Source organism: Podarcis tiliguerta (genome assembly GCF_965153285.1).
Source record: "Podarcis tiliguerta genome assembly, chromosome: 6".
In the NCBI taxonomy this organism is placed as follows: Eukaryota; Metazoa; Chordata; class Lepidosauria; order Squamata; family Lacertidae; genus Podarcis; species Podarcis tiliguerta.
In genome coordinates this window covers 35,283,340-35,309,936 of record NC_139539.1, presented here as the reverse complement: position 1 = coordinate 35,309,936, position 26,597 = coordinate 35,283,340, and the positions used below count along the sequence as shown (strand labels likewise).

At 44.8% G+C, this 26,597-nt stretch overlaps 1 protein-coding gene across 3 annotated transcripts; it reads right to left on the bottom strand.

The window, feature by feature from the left end:
* Positions 1-1,091: 1,091 nt before the first annotated feature.
* On the bottom strand, positions 1,092-26,356 carry PPM1J (protein phosphatase, Mg2+/Mn2+ dependent 1J). Of its 3 annotated transcripts, none has more exons than XR_014512197.1 (11): positions 25,829-26,356; positions 17,791-17,917; positions 16,940-17,263; positions 14,112-14,224; positions 9,945-10,029; positions 6,349-6,467; positions 5,579-5,642; positions 4,743-4,850; positions 3,563-3,714; positions 1,233-2,766; positions 1,092-1,202 (listed from the first exon to the last, which is right to left on the bottom strand). XR_014512197.1 is itself a non-coding variant. In XM_083444476.1 (10 exons), exons 1-10 carry the CDS (start codon positions 26,164-26,166, stop codon positions 2,619-2,621), a joined length of 1,578 nt encoding a protein of 525 aa, XP_083300602.1. In that variant the 5' UTR covers positions 26,167-26,356; the 3' UTR covers positions 1,092-2,618. The 3 variants fall into 3 exon arrangements, 1 of the variants encoding a protein (XP_083300602.1); XR_014512198.1 differs by having other exon boundaries at positions 1,092-2,207; positions 2,288-2,766; XM_083444476.1 differs by having other exon boundaries at positions 1,092-2,766.
* Between the last annotated feature and the right edge of the window lie 241 nt (positions 26,357-26,597).

The window sequence follows — 26,597 nt, the reverse complement described above, 5'->3', positions numbered from 1 at the left end:
GTATGTATGGTGGTCCTGGGCTGCTGAGACAACACATCGCTGATGTGTTGGGCTGCAGGGCCACATCTCTGTTCTAACCTATTCGCTGTGTGGAGGATCCTCACATAATTTAGAACCCTGAGCACTCAAGAGTTCCAGTTCCATGGGAAGCCCCCACATACAGAGAAGATCTAGATATATCTATATAGGCAGGTGTAGATATTGGGCTCAACACAGCAGTGGAAGAATAATAGGAGTAGAATGAATGTGGGGTTTGGGCCAAACACATGGCCTCACAGCCCCATTCACTTTGCTTGCCCTCTATGCACAAGTAAAAAAGTAAGGTAAAGGACCCCTGGAAGGTTAAGTCCAGTCAAAGGCGACTATGGGATGCGGCACTCATCTTACTTTCAGGCCAGGGGAGCTGGCGTTTGTCTAAACCACTTCTGGCACAACGGAACACCGTGATGGAAGCCAGAGTGCACAGAACGCCGTTTACCTTCCCACCACAGCGGTATCTATTTATCTACTTGCACTGGCATGCTTTCGAACTGCTAGGTTGGCAGGAGCTGGGACAGAGCAATGGGAGCTCACTCAGTCACGGGGATTTGAACCCCAACCTTCTGATCAGCAAGGCGAAGAGGCTCAGTGGTTTAGACCACAGTGCCACCTGCGTAAAGAGGGCTATAGTACTCAACTAATACTTTACGAAATATACACATTCCTTGCCAAATCTGTTGAATGCTTGAAGCAGGATATATCAGCTGGATAGCTCAGTTGGTTATAGTTTGGTGCTGATAGCACCAAGGTTGCAGGTTCGGTCCTGGTAAGAGACCGCTGCATGTTCCTGCACTGCTGAGGGTTGAATTAGATGATCCTCATGGTCCCTTCCAACCCTATGATTCTTTAGCATACAGTGTGGATCTGGATACAACTTTCTTCTTTTTCTTCTTGAATTAAAAACCCACCCCTCCCCTCTGGTTCCCAAGAGAAGCGTTCACTTGACTCATCTCTCACTGGTGACAAGGTACACATCACAATCACCAGAAAGTGACAGCACGACAATCAGGCGATACCAAAATGCTTTCCAGCAAGAAAGAACCTTAGCCAGCTTTTACTTAACGATGGCAACTTAATAGTTGCAGTTTTTCAGTTGGTTCTTTAATCTTTTCTCAGGTACTAATGCCACACTCTACAAAGAGATCCAACCTTCCAGGATATGCCTTTACATAATAGAAACTGTATAACAGCACATTTACTCAGAAGTCCTGCTGAGTTCCAAAGGGCTTACTTCGAAGTAATTGTGCATAGGGCTGCAGCCCAACAGAATGATCCTGCACATGTCTACTCAGAAATAAGTCCCACTGTATATTGTTTGCGCTTAAGAAGTGGCAGGTATTTTCGTGCAGCCTGAAATTATTTTCTTCTTAAAACTCAGTTAACTCTCAGCTAGATAGAGTACAAGGGCAAATTTAAGGTACAAGTTCCCCTGGCCAGGGATGGTCTTGCTTTTGCACAGCACAGCTAGTGGAAAATGACAGTTCCATGAAAAAAAATGAATCCATTTCTTCCCCATCACAAATTTTGAAGGCTTCTTATTCATTGAACAAAGAACTCAATGCTTCAGGCTTCAGAGGTAGAGTAAGTCTGGGATGGGGTACCTCCCTATGCTGCAATAGATTTCTGTATCTTGATATTTAAGGGTCAGTTGTTTAAACCAACTAGAGATGTCTTATCACAGTCATTTTTTTTCCTGTCTGTTCTTCTAAGTGCACCCCCATCTGGTGAAAGTGAGGCACAGCTGATTTTCCCCAGGGACATTTTCTACTGCAGGAATATTTTCACACCTTACCCTCATTGCCATTTGGAGATGCATTCATGAAGAAGCAACCAACTTGGCCGAGTTACAGCAATATCCATAATTAGTGTAAGAAACCCCTATGGATGCATCCCCCTGTACTACGCAACAAGTGGTTTGGAGTGAAAGCTTCAGGGGCCGCCTTATGGCAAGCCAGGGGAATGGTAACAAACCAATCAGCTGTACTTGCTTGGTGCTGCCTTTAGCAAGAAGGGAAGGGAAGGGATGTTTTGGCAATTAGGCATAACTGTCGTGACGGTGAGGTGTCCTAGGCATCTGACAAAGCAAAATTCAGCTGCCCCTTTGCAACCACGGGACAGATGGAATAAGAACACACAAAATGGCTAAACGCTGCAGGGAGACTCCAGTGCTGCTACCCAATTTAGAGGACATTTCCATGTGATCAAAAGCCCAAATTTAATGCAGCCCTTGGAATGCAAGATTTCCTACAGGTCTCCAGGGCCGATGGGTGTAAATCCTGAGAGGAACGGCTCTGCCTTGACCTTCTTGCCGTTAACAGAAGTGTGGACCAGGGCTACATCTTTGTGTCCCTAGCTGGAACCCAGCAAGCTGAGACAGAGTGGGACAAGGACCCAAGGTGCTGTCGTCCATTCCCCCACCCCCAATCCTTTTCGTAAGACTCCATCATTATGAATGTTCCAGGTGTAGGGAGAATCTTACAGCCTCCAGTTCTGCTGCAAGATGGTGGTTCTTTCCCTCGGCTTTTCTTCTTCTTTGTAAAGTCTAGAATCATGACCCCTGTGTCCCTGGGACCGGAGGTTCAGGTGTAGTTTCCTGGACCACCAAGGGGAATAACGAAGACAGAGATATCATCTCCAGAGCCCAGCTTGTCATTGGCCAGCCTCCAGCCACGTTCCTTCAGAACCCCTCTGGACCTCACCACCAACTCCTGGGCCACCATTGTGTACCTGGGAAACAGAACCAGCCCATCAGAATGCACACCCACAATGCAAGAGATGTGGTAGAGTACAGTTATTTTTTTTAATAAAAAGTACTTCTTTTAAGTGCGAATGGTGTTCACAATAATGATCTCATCCCACTTCATTCCCTGTGCAACTAATTAGGAAATTGTAGGCCAGTCATTCATTTACTCTCACTCACCTTTCAAATTTGGCCTGGCAGCAGGTGGGGGTATAAGGATCTGGCACATTGGCCAGAAAAGGTTCCCCACCCATGTTTAAAAACAGTAAAGTGCAAACAGTTGGTTGATTATATTCAAATGTATGTAATGAAGTTTCAACTTAAAAGAAAAGAAGCAAATTTTGGGAAGCTGAAATTTTGAGCAAGAGAGTGGGCAGGAACCTCTAGCATAAAAATGGGATTTTGAATGGAAAAACAGCTGCCAGTTTAAAAGGTTAAACCCCTCCTTCTCCCCACACCTACTACTCAAAATTGCAACCTCTTAAGGCTGCTTTTAATTTCCAAGAAATTGGTGCTTCATTACACAGACACACATGAACAACAAACACGTAATTTGCCCCTAAGACCTAGCACCACCAGGGGACTTGGTTTGGAGTGTAAGAGAAACAAGGTAAGAGAAACAAAAAGCATCATGTTCCAGAATAGAAAAGAGGTAAGAGAATAAACCAACCCCAGACTGAGAGCAAACAATGGACCTCAGAATCTTAGGAAATAAAGTCTCTGCTCAACCACTCTGGTGTAAGTATTCCTCAGCACGCAGGTGCAAAACCTTGCCCCACTCACCTGCAAGGGTCATTGGGCTCATAGCCCATTAGGACATCAAATACCACATTGGCAACCTCTCGATCATTGGTGACATCCCAGAGGCCATCTGTGCCCAGCACCAGCACATCGTCAGGGCAGTGCTCATACTGTGTGAGGTCATAAACACGAACCTGCAGAAAAACGTAAGGGATGCAGCCTCACTGCTCTGGTGGCGAGGCTCTGCAAATGCTTTTCCTCAAGGAGAAGCACTTTCTGAGTCCTGTCACTCTCCAGAGGTGAGGAAAAATTCTGCGCTTAAGACACCTCATTCATAAGCGTGCACAGGAATCTTGGAACAGCAGCACTATAGCTACCCAGTAGAATTATCCTGGACACTGAGGTCCAGCTCTGAGGGTCTTCTGGTGGTTCCCTCATTGTGAGAAGTGAAGTTACAGGGAATCAAGCTAAGGGCCTTCTCGGTAGTGGTGCCCGCCCGGTGGAACACCCTCCCATCAGATATCAAGGAAATAACTATCTGGCTTTTAGAAGACATCTTAAGGCAGCCCTGTATAGAGAAGTTTTAAATGTTTGATGTTTTATTATGTTTGATGTTTTTATTTGTTGAAAGCCACCCAGAGTTGCCGGGGCAACCCAGTCAGATGGGCAGCATATAAATAAATTGTTGTTGTCTTGCAGCCTAGCTCTTGTCTTCGGCAGCTACACCAATCTTACCCACTGCTTCAAACCTTTCTATAATGTGCTCTCTCTCTCTCTCTCTCTCTCTCACACACACACACACACACACACACATGCAGAAGCCCCATAATTTTCTGCCTCAGAATCTGATCCCTTGTGAGCCCTCCCTCCAGTGTCCTAAAGGGACTACAGTATAGATTTGTTGATGGTGGTGGACAAGACCTCAGTCCAAACGCTCAAGGCTGAATTAGAAGCACCACCTGTGTGGATGTGTGTGTGTTGTACAGGCTGGACACATGAGTGGAGTGTGTGTGTGCTGGAGGTGTGTGTGACAATCCTGCAAATCAGAATGGAGTGTGACAGAAAGAAGCACCTTGCCTGCAGCCAAACCTGGTTTGGAGAGCTAAGGGTGATCAAAAAGCTCCAGGAACATCGTTTTGGAATATTTGATGAAAAATAAAAATATGCTGTTACTGAGCAGCTGTAATTCCAGGAAGTAGAATCTTAGCTCTGATGAACTCACCTCTGGGGTGCAGGACAGGAAAGGTTTGATGTGGATGTTGGAGCTGTACACCTTGAGATCATGATCACCCAAACCCCGCGTCACCCCAATAGTTGCCATCATTCGAGCCTAGGAGGAAAGTAAGGTGGGGAAGCCTTTTAATAGGATAGCAACATAATGAGCATCAGTGCAACTTGGATAGGCTCCTAGCACACTGGCTTGCCTTGCATGCAGAAGGTCCCAGGTTCATAAGTATGGAAAGAAGGATCAGAGGCAGTCAGCCATAAAGCAGAATACAGATCTCAATTAAAATAGATGACTCAATTTTTGAGCCTGCCACATGCCTCCTCCCATACCAGCCTGGCTATGCATTAAGATCTACAGATGAAGCCTTTCCCTGGGTGCCATCAATTGATGAACTATACATTTTTGTTTCCTTGTTTTAAATTGATTTTATGGGCCTTGTTCGCTTTCTAGTTTTATTATGTGTTGTCATCCTGTTTTTAGTGTTGTATGAAGTGTTTTTATGCTTTCTCTTATTTTATAGGGCACTGAATTATATTGTATTGCTGTGTATTCACCCTAGAACCCATCAGGATGAAAGATGGTTTAAATTGTTTAAACATAACATACATTGTGTCCTATGGAGTGGGGGAACAAGCAGGTAGGTATCATACAAAAATTGCTCAGTGCAGACTTACCAACGAGCCGTCTCTGTCAAAGCCAAAGTGTGCTTCTGACACCAATATCGCATACCTCAACCTATATTATTAGGTCTACTCCGAATCCTCATGCCCTTGTTTAATGAAAATTCTCTCCACTTCTCCAACGATTTTCAAATGCGCTCAGTGTCTCACCTTTTTACCCTCTCCGTAAACAAGTGGAAACTTCAGGTCATCTTCTTCTATCCTTTTATATGCCCTAGTTAGAAAAAGAAATCACACAAAATGTGTTGCAGTGCAGATGAAAGTTAGAATAGGAAGCTGCCCTAGTAAGACCACCAATCCATCAAGCTCAGTACTGTTGCTATTGCGTGGCAACAGCTCTCCAGGTTTTCGGACAACAGACTGTCTCAGCCCTACCAGGCGATGTTGGGGATTGAATCTGGGACCTTTCGCATGCAAAGCATATGCTCTACCACTGAGCTCTGGCGGCTGTGAAAAGCACAACTGAATATCCTCATCCCAATGCCAAGCAAGCAAGCAACAAACTCAGGTCAGAACCATTTCACTTAGGTAATTTCCCTGAGCGTACAGGCATGCATATGTACAAACACTCACAAAATACATGATTTTCTCCCACTGTTATCTTTGACCAAGCAGGATTACTTAAGCCATACAAAAATCTGCAGAAACTCTTTAGTAGAAGCAATAGCCATATGAGTGTGCACATCATACGCCTCTATAATACCAAAATAAACTCCCTTTAAAAAAAATGCCTTCATTGTCGGTCTCCAGCTTTAGTAACACAACAAAAAGAAAAAAGGGAGAAGTAGAGACTTTTCTAGTCCAGCAGAGTAGGGCAGTGGTGATGTAACTAGCTGTCACTAGAACACCGAGTTCCTTCGTCTTGCATTTCTGATTGATTCTGGCAATCAGTGTAATCTAGATCAGATGAAAAGAGTTACCAGCCATTCATGTTTTGGTCCCTGTACAGCATCTTTTTCCCCACTTCCTTGTGCTGGATTCTTCGAGGGAACTCAAGGTGAGTGAACTCATTCCCCAGCAGCTCAGGTCTCAAAAAGCCCTGACAGAGGAAAGGAAGAGCAAGTTTAGTGATGAACACTGCCTGGATCTTCTCCACCCAAACAACAGAAATCTGTAAGTCCCAGATCTCAAAGAACCCTCATGGGGGCGCACTGAGCATTCACAAAGCCTTCTATGATTTGTTCCACATGCTTTCCTACAGATATATGTTTGTATGTTTGTATCTCTTACACTTACAAAGAAGGTAATTTGGGGAACATTTGAAAGTGCAGATCCTGCCACCCCCCTCCCCAACACACACCTATCCATCCCCGCTCTCACACACAGATGGAGCATCTAGGACAGGCATAGGCAAACTCAGCCCTCCAGATGTTTTGGGACTACAACTCCCATCATCCCTAGCTAACAGGACCAGTGGTCAGGAATGATGGCTTGTTGAGATGAAAAAGTTATTGGTAGGCATCTAAAACAGTATTGTGAGGGTCAATAGGCAAGGAGTTCAAAAGTGTAGGTGCTGCCACGTTGAAAGATCAGCCACAATTTTAAGCAGCTTAATTATTTGCCCTAGAAATTGGCAATAGTGACAGTTTTACTGCTTGAGCAAATAGCAGCTCTGAGGGACAGGCAATCTAGATCGGGACCATGGATTAAATCCCCACTCTGCCCAACATATCATATCTGTATCCCCACTCCTGCAGCTATTATACAATAAAGAAAAAAACACAAGGCCTAGTCTTGATTAATATATCATCTTGTTGGGAGCCAAAACTTTATTTTCAGTACTACAGTTGACTCTTGAGGGCACATTTGCATCTTCTGCTCATGGCAGAATTAACAATGATCTCCCCCAAGCCACAAATGTTTTGAAAAACCTTATAAAGTCACATTTGGTTAATAAAAAGCCACTCAGCAGAGAGCAACTAGACCTTTGTGACTTGCAAAGGATTTGGTTGAAGTGGTTTTATCAAGCAGCTACCTAATTGCTAGATGAAGCATGAATTAACAAGACTGAGTCTTGTGCAGAAAAAGCTTCCAGGCACAAAAAACATCCAAAAGTGAAAACAGAAGCTGAAATTATTTAAGAGATATTTAAGGGAGACTAATGCACCACTCTCAGTGAGTGTGCAAGCACCAAAGTTTAGCTGAACAGGCAATAATTTTCCATTACCCTAGACAATCTATCCTATTTCTTTGCAAACAGGGGGGGAAACCTGATAGACTAGATCCTATACAGACTGAATCCTATGCTATGTCTGGAGATGTCAGAATCCCATTTTGATACCAGGTTAGATGCTCCTGCTACAGCAATTCATTCTCTTCCACACATACACTCAGAGAAAATTAAAGGTGGCTTTGAGATTATTGCCTTTTCATCCTGCAAAGGAAAAGGGCTTTCTTTGTCCTCCTGGCACTGCTGCCCTAATCAGGGTTTAATTTTCAGAGCTGGCACTGTGATTTCCATGACTTGCCAACGTCTTTAAAAAGAGGCCATTACTCAACAAGCAAACCCTCAGCCAAAGAGCCAACAACAAAAGCTCAGAAGGCAGTATCTACATTCAGCATACCTGGTAAACCTCGCAAGAATGGGGCCCAGGACTCAAACGGGCAGCAAATTATGCAGTGAATCCCCCTTTACTCACCCCCTTGTGTATTTTGAGTGTAACTAATCCAGAGAAAAGAGGAAATGGGCAGAACAAATTCTATTTTTTGTGGTACAAAAGCAAAACTACAGAAGATTATATACATCAGGTTTCCCTCTTGCAATGATTTAAGTGGGGCATTTCAGATCACAGTGGCAGAGTGTAAAGGATCGTTGCTCTGGCACTACTTACAGAAAAGGGCTTAAGCTATAAAAGGGCTTTGGCTCAAAGCAAACGGCTCAAGCCCACGGGGGAAGTGTAAGATTGGTTTTCCTGAGTGCTCAGTTTCTTTATCGCAGCCAGTGAAGAGGATCCATTACTCGGTGCAATTTCCTCCCTTCCAAGACATGGAAGCTGTTTGGATATAGAACAGCAGATAAGATTCCACCTGGTGTCTTGCCAAGGAGGTCCACTCTGAGCCAGGAAGCATTGCCAGCAGCAGCTCTGCTTACTTGCTTGCATTTTGGACACTCTCACTGTGCTTCCCAGGGATTCTTTCCCCTCCTCTGCCTCAGGGCAGAACTCATGCAATATGCAAATGATTTTAACAAAACCCTGGCAGCTCCTTCCTCTTCTAGGGAAAAGAGCTCTCTGTGTGTGTGTGTGGGGGTGAACCTTACCTTGCAAGCCTGACTCTAGAATCGGGGGGTCAGCAGGGGGAGCAAAGTGAAAGGGTGGAGGTGAGCAGGGCCTGTATTACCGTATTTTTCGCTCCGTAAGACGCACCTGACCATAAGACACACTCAGTTTTTAGAGGGGGAATGCAAGAAAGAAAATATTCTTTAAAGGGAGCGCTGAGCAGAGCCTGTATGCATCCCAGGCTCTGCTCAGAGCTCCCTTTCACAAGCCGTGTGGAGCGTGTGTGAGGCGCTTGCAGGCTTTTCTCCCTCCTCGGGGAAAAGCCCCCAAGAGCCACACACATGCTCTGTGTGACTCTTTAAAGGGAGCGCGGCTCTTGGGGGCTTTTGCAGGAGGTGGGGGAAGGGACAGAGGGGCTAAGCCAGAAGCTAGAACAGCAAGAGGGAGCACTGCGCAGTGATCCCTCTCGCTGTTCTGGCTTCTGGGATAGCCACTCAGGCTGCATTCGCTCCATAAGATGCACACAAATTTCCCCTTACTTTTTAGGAGGGAAAAGGTGCATCTTATAGAGCGAAAAATATGGTACTTTTTATTGTGCAGTGCTCAAGAGCATTTTGGGAGCAGAAAGGCAGGAGCCCAGCACCACCAGAGCCTCTGGACCAAACTAGGGATGACGTTAGTTAAATAAATGCAATTCACACACACATTAGTAAAACAGCAGCCACAGGGAAGCCTGAGCAGCATCATGACCACATGCAGTGAGCAGGAAGAGTTTAACCCTCACTACCACCACCTGCCTGCGATGGTCCCAAGAGGAACTGCCCCTCAAAGCTGCTATATGCTCTGGAGGGAAAGTCTCCATTGCTTCCCTCCTGATGCAAAGAGCAGTTTGTGGTGCATTTTCTTTAGCACCATGGCAGTGGATGGAGAACACACCACATCTAGTTGGGTCCTCTCTTTATTGTACCTTCACTGGAAATATGGAAGGAAGAGACTGAATGTTTATCAGCTACAATATCTGCCACCTCCAAAGGTTTATTGCCAGATCAGTTAAAAACATCAATCCTGTTCATGCAGGTTGCTTGTCATTTTTAGCACTATTTTAAATGTCCTTGACCTCCAAGCCCCGGAGTTCTGAATATTCAGCACAAGGCAGGGTAATTAATACCCGCCTCCATCAATAACTGCAGTACAGCTTCCATTCTCACGTTTATTCCTGGATGGGTTTGGGTGATAGTGCTAAGTGTTGGGCAGTGGGTTAAAATAAATCAGATGGGGAAAAAAAAGTTAATTCTTACTAAAAACTGCAGCCTTTGCCTCTCTGTCTCTGGAGTAAACTCCCTGGACATTGGAATGATTTCCCCATTACGGATGATAATGGCCCTGCAATGAAACATGGAATGAGGACATTAGAGAGCATGTGAGAGAAAGAGACAGTATAGGAAGGGAAAGCAGAAAGGACATCCGCGGGCAAAGGGAAGCAGCAGTGTTAGCTAAGGTCCACTTTGCGTATGCTTATTTTCTATACAGAAAGGTGATTATTGTGCAGGTGGTTAGAGGGGAAGAATAAGCATGAAGTGTGGCACGAGAAAATGGTCTAGGCAGTTGATAAATGCAATGCATTGTCACACATTAAGTAACCTAAAGAGGCTCCCTGTCCCACAGATTCCTCTTCCCAAACTGCCATCTTATGAGGCACTTGCAATTGCATCATGGAGCTCAGAGACCTATCAGTCAAAGTCTCCCTGATAGCCGCCTGTCAACTGCGCTACCACAATTGGAGGAAGAGAGAATCCTCTAGCTCGCTGCACCCCTTTCAATCTAAAGAGGCAGAATTCATTCCTGCTGTGTTCTAAGGATTACTGTAGCTCCTTATTTTGTAAGGAAGGTTAAATCTAGAGGCCTTGTCTTACACAAGGCCATTCAGTGAGGTCCATGGAGAAGAGATCTGAACACAAGTGTCACATTTCAGCCCAGTACCAGTAATTCTCTATCTGTACGGGAAGTTACAGGCATAGGTATTTGGGATTCGTCTCCCACTTCAAAAAAACCTCTCTGTAAAATGGATTAGAGCCTTCCCGAACCTGATGCCTTCCAGATATTTTGGAGTACAACTCCAATCAGCAGGCTCTGAAGAGCTTGTCTGTAGTCCGGGGCGGAAGTCCCCGGTTGACTGGAAGGCCTGGGATGTTCTTGGCATGATAGTCTAAGTCCAGCAGGTTCCCGGCGGGGCATCCTGGCCGATTTAGCCCTCCAAGGCCCACTGCCCCTGTGGATCCTGCTGCCCAAGGTGGTTGCCTCACCTTGTCTCATGGGTGGGCCGGCCCTGAACAGTGGGACATTGGACAACACAAACACATGATGAAAGGAAGCAGAGCATTAGGAAAAATCAATCTAGAAAACAGAGCAGAAAGAATGGAGGGTGATCATGAGTAGAGAAGCATGGCCAACATAATGGGTAACCATCAACAAAACCATAAGATACAAAGTGGTCAATACATAAATTTGAATACGCACAATTCTCACTCCAGCCAACACTATTGATTGCTAAAATACTGAGACTGAGCAAGAGAGGTGCTGATGTTTTCAAACAAAAAAGGTTTTATGAACAAAAGAAGACACAAAATTCAACTGAACTGCAATGGTAGGCAACAACTGTGCTTAACTCCCAAAGCCTCCAGGTTTGCTGGAAGTAGCAGTTCTAATTTTGTCTAAGTCTTGCATCAGGATCCTGGTTCTGTTGCACTAAAGAATGGACTATGACATATTTAAATAATTATTCTGGTTTGATGAAAAACTTGCATTTGTCTGCAACAGTGATAGAGAGGATGTGCCACAGACACATTACCAACAAATTTGCCCTTCCTATCTTTTTACCCATTCATTGTTTCCTACTTGGTTTTTTCCCCAATATGCACAGAGCAGAGAGTAGCATCTCTGTTTTTCATGCAAAACCACAAAGAAGGCTGACAGAGAAATCAGAATGAGGAACAGAACAAGCAGAAGACTCAGTGGGGAAAACAAAACCAATACTTGCCAACTCAACAACAACAACAACAACCTGCAATCATTTCCCCTTGTTTGGGAGCCCTTGCTCTAATTGGCATCCTTGTTTCACTTTCATTCATCTATATTCCAAAGGTTCTTAAGGCAACAAAAAGACATTTGATGAGAAAAAAGTCAAAGATGACACACCAAGAAAGTAATGGTATTCCATGTTTAGAAATGAATCACTAACAGCAATTGTAACCATGGACACTGTATCAACTATAGATTAACTGGAGACATCTACACTGCTCTATAGTCTAAAAGTGGCCTAGCAACTATTCCTTAGCCTACTTTATGTATTATCTACTGCTGTCGCTGCCCCAATGTTGTATGGTATCTTTTCCATGCCCCTGAAAGGGAAAATGTGTGCACACTGGCCTCCATGAAATTGGGGGTGCTACACAATTGTGGTTCCAGATCATGTGGAAGCCTATGCAGATGGAACTCTATGCACATAGGCTCCTCCTCTTCAGACATTCCCACCAGTGCCTAGATGTTGGGGCTGGTTCCGGGAATACTCACAGTGTTGGGAGTAGGGCCACAAATGCAGCCTCACTGCCTATTCTACTCATGGAGCCCTTTTCCTGTGAATGATGGGGACTATTCTCCCTAAACTACAGTTCAGTAAGGAAGAAGAGCTAAGAATCTCTATTGGAGAATCATCACAACCTTCTCCAAACTGCGTTCCCAGGATTCTATTAAACTGGTATACTGCCAATGAAAGTTTGTAACATAGATATACCCAGACATCTCCACACTTGGATTACAATACAAGATCTCGCTGATCACACACACACACCCAAGCTGGTTATGACTTTGAGAATGGCTTCCTTGCAGTTTATAGGTACCATCAGCAAACCTCCTGATTTCCTGTTCTCTAACCTAATTTCCTACCAAAGTGACCACAAGTTGACAAAAACAGTTTCAAAACACACCCACATTCATCAGGATGGAATCTACATAACAGAATGGTTGTTGCACACTAAAGCCTATTCCTCATACTGATTAGGATTGAAAGGAGACTATAAAAAGACTCAGAAAATGCAAAAGAGGTACAGCATGGCCTTAAAGGGGGGGATGGGGAGAGGTGACTCCTCTAATATTGTCTTTCCCTCTTCGCATGCTAAAATCAATAAGACCTGAGATACAAAGGTGTCAGCAACCCAAAGGTGAAAGAAGGGCATTTTGAGCAGGATTTCAACAATCCTGTGGGGGGGTTTTGGCCAAAAAATATCAGATACTAGTTTTTTGTTTTAAATCTATGAAAAGCATCTGTCAGATGCTGGTGCTCTCAAAATACTTTCATTTATTTTCAACGTTTACTAAAGAGTTTGGGTTAGAAATAAAGAAAACAGTTACTCATTGAAATATAGCTGTTTTCATATTTGGCATTAGTACTAGATGAATGTCCTGACTATCAAAGAGAGATTTATTTTAAAATTGCTGCTGCAAGGCCAAGGTAAAGAGACAAGCAGTAAAAACATTTTTTTGGAACGCATCAACAAACATTGATTTTTCCACGCCTAAGACACAGCACCCCTTCCCCCCTTCCCCTTGTACAGTAAAGCCTGCATCTGTGGGGAGGAAAATGGGGAAACACTTGTTAGCCCTATACTTAATGCTATTATACCTGCTGAAAACACAGAGCACAAGCAGGGCTGGCAGTCCCAATTTTGTTCCCCCACCTCCATTATGTATAGAAAGGATGAACAGCCTTTTCCACACTGAGGCTTCATTGACTCATGGTCCATCCTTCAAGGCCAACTTGTGAAAATGGGTGTGCTCAAAGTGTAAAAGTTGATGTGGCCAATCTTTTTTTTTTTTTATGATATGGGCTGGTCCAAATCGAACCTTTGGCCTCACAGGATCAGCAGCTGGGTACTAATGGGAGCAACCAGGCAATATATGATTTTTAAAAAGCTAAGTTTTTGAAAAACAAAATTATCTTTTTTAAAAAATGCAGGCGCTTGGTGGGGGTTGTACAAACACCTTTTGGTATCAAAGAGGTTCGGTAACTCAGACAATGACTATGTAAAGGCTAGGGAATATTATTCCTTTCCTAGTGCCACCCTATGTATACCTCCCTGGTGGTTTACTGCCTCCACCATAGGGCATAGGCGAGCACACGGAGGGGCGCATATTTCTAGATCTACTTAGACTTTGGTGGGTAAGTGGCTTTCTCTCTAACACTCCTGAAAGACATATTTCTCCTGGGCTCTCATATGACCTTTCCAAGCTCACTTGCTTACATGAGGGCATTCCATTCCGTGACCAACAGGCAACTATGGCTAGGAAAGACTTTGGTTCATTTCCACTAGGCACTCAAGGAATCTTATCCTTCCCCTGGTGACATGGCTTGGGCTGCCATGACCTAGCAAGCAGCAGAGTAGCCTTTCCCGCCCTCATCTCTCTCCTACCTACTGTCACCTGCATTGGCCACGTAGAACTTCCCCAGGAGATAAACCGCAGCCAGGGCGCAGCAGCCTCCTGACGCATGCCGAGCCACCCGTTCCTGCTCGATCTGAATATCCTGGGGAGACAGAAGAAAAGACTCACTTGTGGAAGGCAGCTCTCTGAAGAGAGGTGCAGTGCAACAAGACAGGAAGCACACACATGCATCAAGGTGGACAGGGATGGGGAAACCTTTGGCTCTCCAGATGTTGTTGGACTCCAAAATCCCACTGGCCTTGGCCATTGGTACATGGCAGCTCATGCTGATGTGGTCCAACAACAAAACCCAAGCACAGGTCCTCCATCACTGAAGTAGGATTATCTTTTACAGCAATCACCCAAGCTGCCTCAATGGTTTAACATTAAAGCTCTGGTAGCTCCCAGTGCCCTGCCAATACAAGCTGCTCCTTACAAGATTTTTTGCAGTTGGGTCCAAATGTTACATAAGGTGTAAATGTATGCAATGGTAGGAAGCCCAATGATCTGTTTTAAGATGTGGAAAAGCCATGTGGGGGAAGAAGCAATCAGGAGCAGAGAGTGATTCATTCTTTACCCACTCACCACTTTGTCACTCTTGCAAATAGCTTCCCACATAGGTACCTGCACCTCCAACATGTTTCTTGGGAAGCGCATATACCTCAGTCAAGAACAAAATAGACATGTATTGCTTCTGTTCTAAAGGGCGTGTATAAATTGAAGCATTTCCCTTTAAAAAATGCAGACATTTTTCCAATCCCCACTTACCTAGGTAGGAATGGGGAAGCATTTGCAGATAAATACATACTTGACATGATAATACTGATGTTTCTATACTCTGGTGTATGGATCTACTCACTTGAGGTTATCTTTTAAACTTACTAAATCTCTGAAACTGGCTTCACAGCATTTAGTTTCCTCTCAGGTCAAAGAGTACAGCAGAACTCTCAGACTCATTCCTTATTTTACTAATGGAACCACATCAACTCCTAATCTGCTTTTAAAGGCAATCAATGCCTATTTTTCCTAATCTGTTTTAGACCTTTAGTCCTTCCTATCCTCTTCCAATTTAGACCAAGCTAGGAGGATTTTAATTGCATGCAAATAATTAACATGCATTAAAAAAAAAAGCTGCCACAGAAAGGAAAAGGAATGAGATTGGGACTGCAATACTTTAAGAGGTAGGGTTAAACCTGTCCTCCTTCTCCATGAACCCAACAAAAATCTGTAGAAGCTTCCCTTCCCTTTGCTCCCAAGGTTACCGGCAGTTAGGAATCCGGCAGAACATATTTGCTTTTCAGCAACAGTGCATCCATCCTCTCCTGAAGCAGCTCCCTTATCTGAGTTTGCATGGCTTTAATATGCAATCTTGCAAAGGACTGTGTGCTGTTCCAGTGATGCAATTTGTTTGCGTGTGGTGGCTTCTCATCGCAAGATGACAATATCATGGTGTGTGAGCATTGTTGAGGAAGTTTCTGCCCACACATCAATCCCAGAATGCACTGGGCATTTCTCCAAGATAGGATCAGGGATAACACACACACTCAGTTCAGTAGGGCTATTCACTTCCTCGTTATTAGAATAAAAGAGCTGTAATATTGTAAGGGACCACAAGAGCCATCTAGTCTGATCTCCTGCAATGCAGGAATCCTTTTACCCTACACGGGGCTTGAACCCACAACCCTAAGATTAGGAGTCTGATACGCTACCAACTGAGCTATCCTGCAGGTATTGTTTACAATGACTATTAAAAGGAACAATAGTGTTTAAAATCTGCAAATGTACATGATTAATTATTACAGCAAGGTAGAAAGGAATGTGGTGGAGAGACTTGTAAATATTTTTAAAGGCATTTGGAGAAGGGCTGTAGCTCATTGATAGAACATCTGTTTTCCATGCTGAAGGTCCCATGTTCAATTCCTGGCATCTCTGGGTTGGATTCAGAATGTACCATGTCTGAAACCCTGGAAAGCTGCTACCAGATAGTGTAGACAACACTGATGAACAAATTATCTGTATAGGGTTTTTCTATTGCTAACTTATTTTAAAAGTGGAGGTGAAACAGTAGCAACAGCACATTTACTCGGTGCACTGAAGGTCTGGGGATCGCTATTCGACTTCTCAGGACCCACACCTACACCCAGTTTGTCATGTGGGAAGCCATAAAAAATTATATGCTTGTAGTGTATGCAGCTTCTGACTATGTTACTTCCTGTGCTGCAGCAATGGAGCCTGGGGGCCTGAACTTCGCAAGGCTGAGCTGCAGAGGAACAGCCAAGCAGAGCAGACTCATGATCTGAAAGCTGGGTAAGCAAATACCCTGTCAGACCAAAATAGTCATGGGTTGCCCTGTCAGCATCTTGGCTGCAAAAGGAAGTGAATCCACATTCTGGATGGAGGACAGCCAGGCAGGAACGGAACACATCCCAGATCCTAGGACTGTCTCCAGCTTGCACTTTATGCCATGTCTGTCACAGTGTGGGCTCATTGAAAATGGGTTTTTTAAACAAAACAAAACAATTAATTTAGGTTTCTTTCATTTGTGACCTCAAATGATTCCAGCTGGGTATCAGAGCTATACTTTTCTAATTTAAATCTGAGATTTAGGAAAATTCGGGAGTGAATAATTCACCCAAAGTCACTTGGTCAGTTTCAAGGTCAAACAGAATTCTTTACCTGGAATCTCCCATGTGCAAACTCAGTTTTCTATCTATTGCACTCCACTTCTGGCCAGTAAAATCTTTTTAAATGTTTTTATAGCATTGAATCAGACCTTCTTCTCCAGCATACCCCCCCCTTTTTTTCCTAGCACACTCACCATCTGCTTGAATGCATTCTCAATAGCTCCCACCACCAAACTCTCATGGGAAACGGCCTTTTCCATATGGAAGCGTGGCAGGGCATTGTTTGGGACCTCAGCATCTTCCTCAGCCAGAGGAACCCTGTTTGGTTCTCCTAGAACTGTCCTGGGACCATCTTCCAGGCAGATTGGAGGAAGGGATGAGTCTTGCAAGATGTCCACCAAGTCTCGGAGTTGGTCACGGATTTGGAAGTGAAGCAGCTTGGATGCCATGACTGCAGCTCCGCTTCCAGCATGCCCATCAAACAAGCCCCAGTAGTAAAAAGTCAGGCCTTTGGTGCCCTGCAGGGAACGAGGTACAAATCAAATCAAATATGAGAGAATTGGCCCCGAAGAGCCAAAGGAAACAAAACACATGTTAAAAGCCAAAAGAGACGAGGCAGTAACGCTACACGATTCCATAAACTTTAATTGTTGAAGCAATATCCAGCTCCTTCTGCCCTACAGGTTAACTTTTATCACAGTGTGCTAATTTAGAGGCTTAGAGGACATCCTCTTCCTGGACTCCTGATCTACTGCAATGCAACTGGAGGATGAGAAACGGAGGGAAGGATCTGTGTGTAAAAGGCTATGGAGTAAAAAAGCTTGAAGGGCACGTATGGCAAATGCCGCTCATTCCTTTTACAGCAACATTGACAATAAATACTCCAGGGGAGAATGGAACAAATCTCAAGGGAACTCCTGAAGTTGTGTCAATACATCAGCTGTGACTGGAATCACTTTCTCCTCTCCTCAAACCAAGATAGAGAAGGTAGATATAAGACTGAGAGCCAACATTTAGAAGGAACTCTAGCCATTGTGTTGCTCACCCCTTCTAGATCTCCAGAGGTTTCCTTGGGGGCTGGGTTATTCCTCACAGCCCGTCTCTTTTCCACATACACTGCCTCACAGCACGCTTGATCCTCGTTGTGTTGGCTCTTGCCAGCATTTATCACCCTGGGCAGAAAGAAAGATGCAATCAGGCAGTGTTTGATTAGATTAGTGAACTTCCTTTTCCCATGCGTCGAGCCGCTCTCAAAGCAAATATAAAAAAATGTAACATAAGCACTGATAACTGGGAAACACTGGCCTGCGAGCGCTCCAACTGGAGAACAGCCTTTACCAAAGGTGCCATGGACTTTGAAGAAGCACAAACTCAGTGCAAAAAGGAGAAACGAGCTAAGAGGAACGCACGTTTGGCAAACCCACTCTGGCCCAGAAACCGGTGTCCCCATTGTGGAAGGATGTATGGATCCAGAATTGGTCTCTACAGTCACTTATGGACTCACTGTTAAGACTGTGTTCATAGAAGACAATCTTACTCAGCTACAAGTAGTCACAGAAGAAGAAGAAGAAGAAGAAGAAGAAGAAGAAGAAGAAGAGCTTTTCTTTACAAAGCTGAAGATGTAGTGCCATGTCAATTCTTCCAGGAAAGTGGAAGACAATCTGAAAGAGGGCATATTTGGAAGTCACAGCTTCACACATTGCACAATATGCTGTCTACTGACTGGGCAATCCTCCTTGCCTAAGACCTGGCCCTGGCACTGTGTGGTGTGTACATTTATCCCACTTCCCTGGTTTCTTTAGTGCTTGTTGAACTGGTGGCCTGTGGGCATCAACAGGTCCACTAAGCCATTTCTAGTGACCCATGCACCAGCACTGCCACTAAAAATGTTGGTAGCAGCATCAGTGGCAGCATTGTCCTTGGAGGAAAGAAAAACAGCTCAGAGTCTAGTGACGCCTCGGGATTGCAATACCTGAAAGATCGTCTCTCCCCATATATACTGTCCTGGACTTTGTGTTCATCATCTGAGGCCCTTCTTTGTGTGCCTCCTCCACATGAAGTCAGGAGAATGGGCCTTTTATGCAGTGGCTCCCTGTTTCTGGAATGCTTTCCCCAGAGAGGTTCATCTGCTGCCTCCATTATATATATCTTAGGTGCCAGGTGAGAACACTCCTCTTTGACCAGGCCTTTGGCTGATTAAAATTCTACAGCCATTTAAATGTGTTTGTGGGAGGGGGGCGTATTATTGTTTTGTTGCTTCTGTTTCAACTACTTATTTGTTCTTTTATCTTGTATTTTTACCTTGTGAACCTCCCTGAGCTCTTTTGATGAAGGCCAGTATATGAAATAAAATAAAATAATAGTGAGGGAAACCATTTGGGCAGAACCTGTTGGATCCTGTTGGTAGCAGTTTTCTTTCCTCCTCCATGGGGAAAGTAGGCAGCCAAGAGCTCTGATCTGGGGCTGATGTTTCCTGAGTGCTCTTTATTACTGCAGGCACTCTGGAAACCTTGGATCAGTTCAGAGCACTTGGTTGTTTACTCCCTCTGTGAAAGAGAAGAGATTGCCACCAATGGTAATCATCCTTATCCCTCACCTTTCCCATCGGTTGTTAAGCGGTATCTCTCAGTTTTCCCTTGTGCTGGCTACAGAAATGAGGGCAATGCTAACGTCAGTTGCAAAAACACAACAACCCATCTTTGTGGGAGGAAGTTGTAGAAATGTGAAACAGGAAACGTTCCCTGGACAAGAGCATGCAGAAATTCTGTTTGCAGAGCAAAAATGGGTTGACATTTGAGGAGTGTGGTTGAACAGAGTCTGAGAGCTTTAAAACTCTCAAACTTCCTCTCACGTACACTTTCCCAGAGCCAAGAAGTTAGCAAAACCCTCCACGTGCCTCTGAAGCAACAATGTATTTTTAAACACATAAAAGAACTGGAAGTACAAACAAACTGGAGGAGTGTCATCGTTTTAAACTGCAAATAAACAACCACACCCAGAATGCAAAAATAAATAATTAAGAAAATCATACATGATCCTGCCATCAAACTAATATACATGGTGTCCCATATATAGTTCAGTCCCCCATTTTAGCAAAGATGCTTTGTCTGTGTTTCATGTGCCTTCAGACCATAGCCTGTCTGTTTAAATATATTTTAAGACAATGCCTCCTTCTCCTGAAGCTTTTCTGAAAAGGCAGGAAGCAGAAAGAAGAGTTGGAAGATATATAGTATCGCAGAAAATGAGAAGGAAGTGGAGCACACAGAACCTGCTCCAGGTATCACCATGCAGATTCTTGTGGTGTGTTCTTTTTTTTATAAATAATATTTATTGAAAGTTTAAAGATTACAGAAAGAAGTGAAAAAAAAAAAAGAAAAAGAATAAACAATACAAATCAATACATTACAATACATAAAAAGAAAACAAAAGACACAATACATCGAAACAAAAACAAAAGCAAAAACAGTTAAAAACACATCCAATATTTATCATTATCTTTCATTAACTTGTTTCATCGACCTCCTCACACCTCCCTTTTTTGTGTTCTAGTTATTAATTATTTCAGCAAATCCTTTCCACCTTTCACTGTTTTCTGTCATTTAATTATCTTAATTTATTTTAACCTTATCTTACCATTAAAAACCCTAAAACTTATTTGTACTTAACTCCTTATAATAGTTATACTAAAGCCATGTAATTTCATTCCAACATTTTTCTAACATTCATTAATTTTACAATATTTCTCTAAATAAATTTTTTAAACTTTTTTTCCCAATCTTCTTCCACCGTCTCTTCTCCCTGGTCTCAGATTCTGTCAGTCCTTTCTATCAGTTCCATATGGTCCATCAACCTGGTGATCTTCTGTCCGAGGCTCTTAACTCTTTTCCATGTCCCTTCTCCTTGTGGTGTGTTCTTTGCCTGCAGGCTAAATCCAGCTCACTTGTCATATATCTGCTTGTCCATGACATACAACTAGTGGGGTTGTCAACTTTTCAACTGGCCTGTGGATCTGCTGTAATCATCAGGAAAAAATAGTTCTTTTCAATTATGGAGGGGGAGAGTGGGCTTATCCTGGCTGGCTTTGCCCCCACCATCATGCCGCCACACATTGGGAAATTATCTACCAGTGAGGTGATTAGGATGCCAGCGCACGGAGATACTGCATGAATTTCGATAGCTTCCCCCAACGAGAGCAGGGGGCAGGAACACAATGGCAGGAGCAGGGCCAGCTGGTACAGGCCCCACTGCAAGACAGCAGACTCCTGAAGATGGAGATAGATCACTTCCAAGCTGTGAAAAGCTTCTCCTGGGAGTTCCCTGCTGTTTGCCACTGTCAAGGGCAGGGATGGGCAAATACATCAAATCTTGCAAAACTGTTTCTCCTAATATGATGCATTTTCATACGTTATTTTTCACTAATATATGCATTTCTATGCACACATTGCACTAGCATATATATTTTTATACACGTTACTTGGCTGACAAACTTGCATAGCAAAATTTGGAGAAGTGTGAATTTCAAAAGAGGGCTGCTTCAGTTCATGTCTTGTTTTGGGAAAGCGGGAATTAAGCAAGTCCTCCAATTGTGAACTGAATCAAAATTATCCCTGATCCCAGGGTAAGAAAAACTGCTGCAGAGGCTGCTTGGAATTTGGCAGTGCTGTGATTTGGTGCATATCATGTGATTCAACTTACTGTTATCCCATAAAGACGACAGCTGCAATCCTGACCTCACTTATCTGCAAGCAGCTCCCACTGCATTCAGTGGGACGTACTTCTGAGTAGTCATAGTTTAGACTGCAGCTTACATGGCACACCTAGACTCCTTCTCAGAAATAAGGTCACCCAAGTGTGTTGAGTTTTAGCTCAGCCTTCACAGATTTGTGGGCAGCTTCAGACAGTACAAAGAAATGTGCATCTACAAATGATAAAGCATAACTGCAACAAACATGTTCATTATATGGGTAAGAAAGTGGGAATCAAAGCCAGATTTGTGTTTCTTACAATTTGTTACCTATGAAGTGGTCCTTTGGTACATTTCTACCCTTAAAAGAACCTTAACTTTCTACATTCTCCAGCAATGCATGATGAAAGTATGTACAGTGGTACCTTGGGTTAAGAACTTAATTCGTTCTGGAGGTCCGTTCTTAATCTGAAACTGTTTTTAACCTGAGGCTCCACTTTAGCTAATGGAGCCTCCTGCTGCTGCTGCACCGCCAGAGCACGATTTCTGTTCTGACCATGAAGCAAAGTTCTTAACCCGAGGTACCACTGTAAAACAATCAGGCATTAGTGGATTAGGTTGGCTCATTTTGAGCAGGGCCATGGCACCATTGGACAGTTATGTGCAGAGAGAGGCACTAATCCCAGATGGCAGGTGCCGTGGGCAGCAATGGCAGCCTTCCCACACCCAGCTATTCCTCCAGAACACTGTGGCTATTCCTCACTGTTTGACATTAGACCTAAATGTTCCCCAGGCCTATCACACACATCCTAAACATGCCTGCTGCCCTCAAGTGCCCTGGAGGAAATCATCCCATTGCCAGTGTTGAAGTCCAGTCAGTTTTGGGCATTGAATGGAGGGATGTGCCACCTTGCCCTCTGCCTCAAGCAGCAAAATGCCTTGAGTCAAGTCCTGGTTATTTGTTTACTTCTTATTTATTTTATTTCTGAATCGCTTCTCATGAGGCATCTCAAAGCGATGTACAACAGTTACAGTGGTACCTCGGGTTACATACACTTCAGGTTACAGACGCGTCAGGTTACAGACTCCGCTAACCCAGAAATAGTACCTTGGGTTAAGAATTTTGCTTCAGGATGAGAACAGAAATCGTGCTCCAGAATGAATTAAGTTCTTAACCTGAAACTGATCTTAACCTGAGGTACCACTTTAGCTAATGGGGCCTCCTGCTGCTGCCACGCTACCGGAGCACGATTTCTACATTTATATACCACTTTCATCTAGGAAGTTCCAAATCCTGCAAACGGTAACGCCCAAACAGTTTCCACACAGCTACAAATATATGTTTCCATTTACAGCCAAATACCCCTGTTTTAAACACTTTTATTTTGAAGCAGATTTCAATCCAGCCTTCAAGTTAAGTGCACTTACGGCTCAGGCTGAGATCCTATGCATGCTTAGTTGAGAATAAGCCCTACTGAATTCAGTAGCATTTATCTAAGTAAATATCCATTGCATAAACACAACCTGCAACTTTGAGAGTAACCAGTAATTTTAATGGAGCGTCTCCAGAGGAAAGAGATCCAAGGGTTCAATTGACAACAATGGTCAAGGTCTCTCCTTCCCTAAATAAAAAGTTCAGAAAGAAAAGAAAACCAGATCAGCAAAGGGCACCTCCCCTATCTAGATAATTATTTTTAGAACCTGTATCATTATCTCAGGGCTGAGCCCTAGTAACCTTCTTATAACCAAGATGTGCTTTCCTGCCAAACAAAGGCAAGCTAAGGTCAGGGACAGAGCAGCAAGGAGTCATCCACTTTTACAAAAAGTGGACCGTTTAACTTACTGGAAACTGAAACTATAATTTTATGTAGGTATGTGAAATGTACATAGGAATAAAAATAGAATAAAAGAGAGAAGGAATAAAAGCTCTCTTTTATGCAGTTTCAGTGTTTTATAATATAAACCTTATGAATTATATGTTTTTTTTAAAAGAGACCCAGCTAAAACAAGCATGAGCACCTTTGTCTGTCTAAACTCCTGTATTTCACCAGCTAGATGCCAATTTCCCTAAACACTGCATCTCGCTATACCCCATAAAAGCTTTAGCTGCTGAATTTCTATCCACAGGAACCTGTTCAGAATAATGTGGGGTGATCTTAGTGAGAATAAAAATTAAAAATTCACCCACACAAGCCCCAGACATCAGAGGGTGTATTTTCTGTTAAAGTAGTTTGCTATTTTTGTATGTTCTGGATTCTCTCCAAAAATACATTTAGCCATATTTTCAAGCTTTTTCTTCCAACTGCAAGGACAAGAGAGCTGCTTGTGTGGGTGTGCATGAGAGCCCAAAGTGGGTTAACATTAAACGCAAGACTGCATTTAAAATGTCTGTTTTTCCTTTAACAGTAGCAAAGTGGGGATGGTAATTTGATGGGGACTGTGGAACATGGAGAGCTTTATTTTAAAACTCATGATGGCTTGACCCCAAGAGATCCTGATTTTCAGTGTTTAATCATCTTGTATATGACAAAATCAGGAATATTTCATGAATTCGAAGGTCATCCTCCCTCACGATCTATACTAATCTTCTCTATATTGTATTTATTATGAACAAAGCTGAAGAAAAAGACAGGAGCTGTCCATTTGTAATGACAAATTTTGGTGGGTGGGTGTTGTTGCAAGAAATGATCATTTACAAACTTTCTGAAGAAAAGGTTAGGAGACTCAGTCTGATAGCATCACTGACCTCTCCCAGCAACTAATCCAACACCTGCCTGCCTTACCTTTAAAGAAGGCGCCAAGGAACTCAAGCCTTTCCTGGACTCTCAGCTGCACCTAATGTAAATCATTCAAGAGAGACAGATTCTCCCACAGCAAGCCTATGCACAGTTCCTAGAACATAAAAATGTCACTGTGCACCAGAGCTTTCCAAACTTTTCACGTTGGTGACACACTTTTAAAACATGCTTCATTTCACGACACAGTTAATCAGTTTGACTAGCAAGCCGGGGGTGAAACTAACACCTTTCCAGCCCTGGGAAGAGCGTGGGGAGAATTTGTGCAACACTTACACACTGCAGCCGACACACTAATGTGTCTTGAGACACAGTTTGGAAAGCTCTGCTGTACACAGCTGAGCTCACTTCCTCATAAGGATCAGGTTGCATGTAAACAGGTAACAGTCTCAATATGCCTTTAACAGCAGAAGCGGAAAATAGATACACAGGCAGTGTTCCACGTTTTCCCTCCTGCACATCACCCAAAAAGAAGAAACATACTGGATAAAAACTGCAGAAAATTTGCATGTGTTGTTGCATATAACTAAACACAAACTTTAAAAATAATTGCTACAATTTAAGCACAGCGAGGAGCTAACCTGTATGCCTGCTCTGTCTACTCTCCTGGTGATGGGCAACTTCAAAGACCCTCCCTTCTCCTCTGTATCTTCTTTCTCTTCTTCACTGCCCACCAAACGAAGACTGTCCTCTGCGAAACCCGACACAGAGCACCCTGCTAGGCTTGGTTAGCTCAAAGAACTACTCCCAGCCCCATAGCCCCGCCCCGTCTTCTCCATGAGCGGCCGCAGAGCATCCTCAGACCGTCCAAGGTGAGTTAAGCATCTTGGACAGCTGACTGGCTACGCGACGGGGCTTCTCCACCTGACCGCGTACCTGAGCTCACACGTCCTCAGAGAGCGGGGCGCGCCAGGCTAACTTGCAAGAGGGTGGGCGGCGCAGCTGCACGAAGACACGAAGGGTGGGGAATGTGGGGTGAGGTTGATCGCGTTTGAGGAAAGGGCCAGTATCGACCGATCAGCGGATTGGAAAGGCCAGAGCCCGAGTCTCATCGCGTTACCTCATCTACACGTGAATACACCCTCCCTTCTCGACACCCTCATACTAAGGGAGCTATGGCTAGAATGATTAAGAAAGGCTGGAATCTACCTCGACGTTAAAGATTAGATTATAGGAGGGGCTCTGGTGCTAGATCCGTATTCCACAAGGACCATCTTGATGCATGCGGGAAGCCCGCAAGCACCACGTGCGCCCCTACTGTGGTAGAAAAAACACGCGCTCACCAACAGGTATTCAGTGGTAGACTGCCCCTGTAGCTGGAGGCTCGCTTTCCGAACCATACATAGACCGTAAGCTCGCCTTGGCTCTGAAAGCCCTTATCTTTAAATCCCAAAGTTGTCTGAACATGCTCAGAGACACTTTACCACCCGCTACACGCCCGAGATTGGGGAGGGCAGAGAGGGAGAGACAGACAGACATAACTACAAGACCCACAAGCACGCACCCCCGCTTAAAAATAATCTCTGGGTGGGATATGCTTCCCAGCCGTCCCGCGAAGCAGCCCTCTCCCCGCCTGCCCTCCCCTCTCGCTCGCCCTTTCCTACTCGGCGTAGCCGGTGCTCCAAGGCAGGCGGCGGCCGCTCTCGCGGGGGCTCTGGACGGCTCGGCCCGTGTGGTCATCCGCCCGCAGAAGCTCCTCGGGCGTGAGCTGTAGGAAAGCCGGTCTGGAGAAGCTGCTTCGGGGCGGTTCCCGGCAGGGACCGGTGCTGGCGGCGGTGGCGCTGGAGCTGGGCCCGGGGGCAGCGGGCGGCGGAGGGGGCGGAGGCGCTGCCGCCGCCGCCGAGCCGGAGGAGGCCGAGGCGGGCGGCGGGCTCGAGGGGCTTCCTCCGCCCCCCAGGCCCCCGACGAGTTGCGCCATCGCGGAGCGCACCCTGCCCAACATGCTGCAGGAGCCGCTGCCGGGCGCCGCGGGCTCGGGGAGGCGGGAGAGGGAGGCGCGCTGCCTGGCTCCGCTCCCCTCCTCCGCCTCCGCCCGCTCGGCTCGGGCTGCAGCTCCGCCGCCAAGTCAGGGAATCTCCGAGCGAGCGCCTTCCCCCTCCCCAACCAGCTTCCAGCATCCTCTCGGGGCGCCCCGAGCCTAGCAAGCGTCTTCAGAGCCTTCTTTCGCGGGCGTCTTCAGAGCCTTCTGTGCCCTCCCCACCCCAGTGCCCTCTGGGGCGAAAGCGACTCCTTAGCACCTCACCTCGGAGTAGTCCCTTTTGCGCGCGCCCTCCCCCCCCCCCCGGGCTGCTTTGGAGAGCCTCGCCCGCCGCAGAGTGGCTGCACCTCGTTGGCTTCTTATTGTGTGGACTGAGATTTAGTGGACCAAATGTT

What these genes read in the sequence shown, in the direction of transcription:
- PPM1J (XM_083444476.1), bottom strand. Translation starts at nt 26,166, where the DNA reads ATGTTGGGCAGGGTGCGCTCCGCGATGGCGCAACTCGTCGGGGGCCTG. An exon ending in TGGAGCACCGGCTACGCCGA is followed by an intron (nt 17,918 to 25,828) that starts GTAGGAAAGGGC and finishes CTTTCTGCCCAG; the next exon opens with GGTGATAAATGCTGGCAAGA. An exon ending in GGCAAAGGCTGCAGTTTTTA is followed by an intron (nt 6,468 to 9,944) that starts GTAAGAATTAAC and finishes TTCCTCTGTCAG; the next exon opens with GGCTTTTTGAGACCTGAGCT.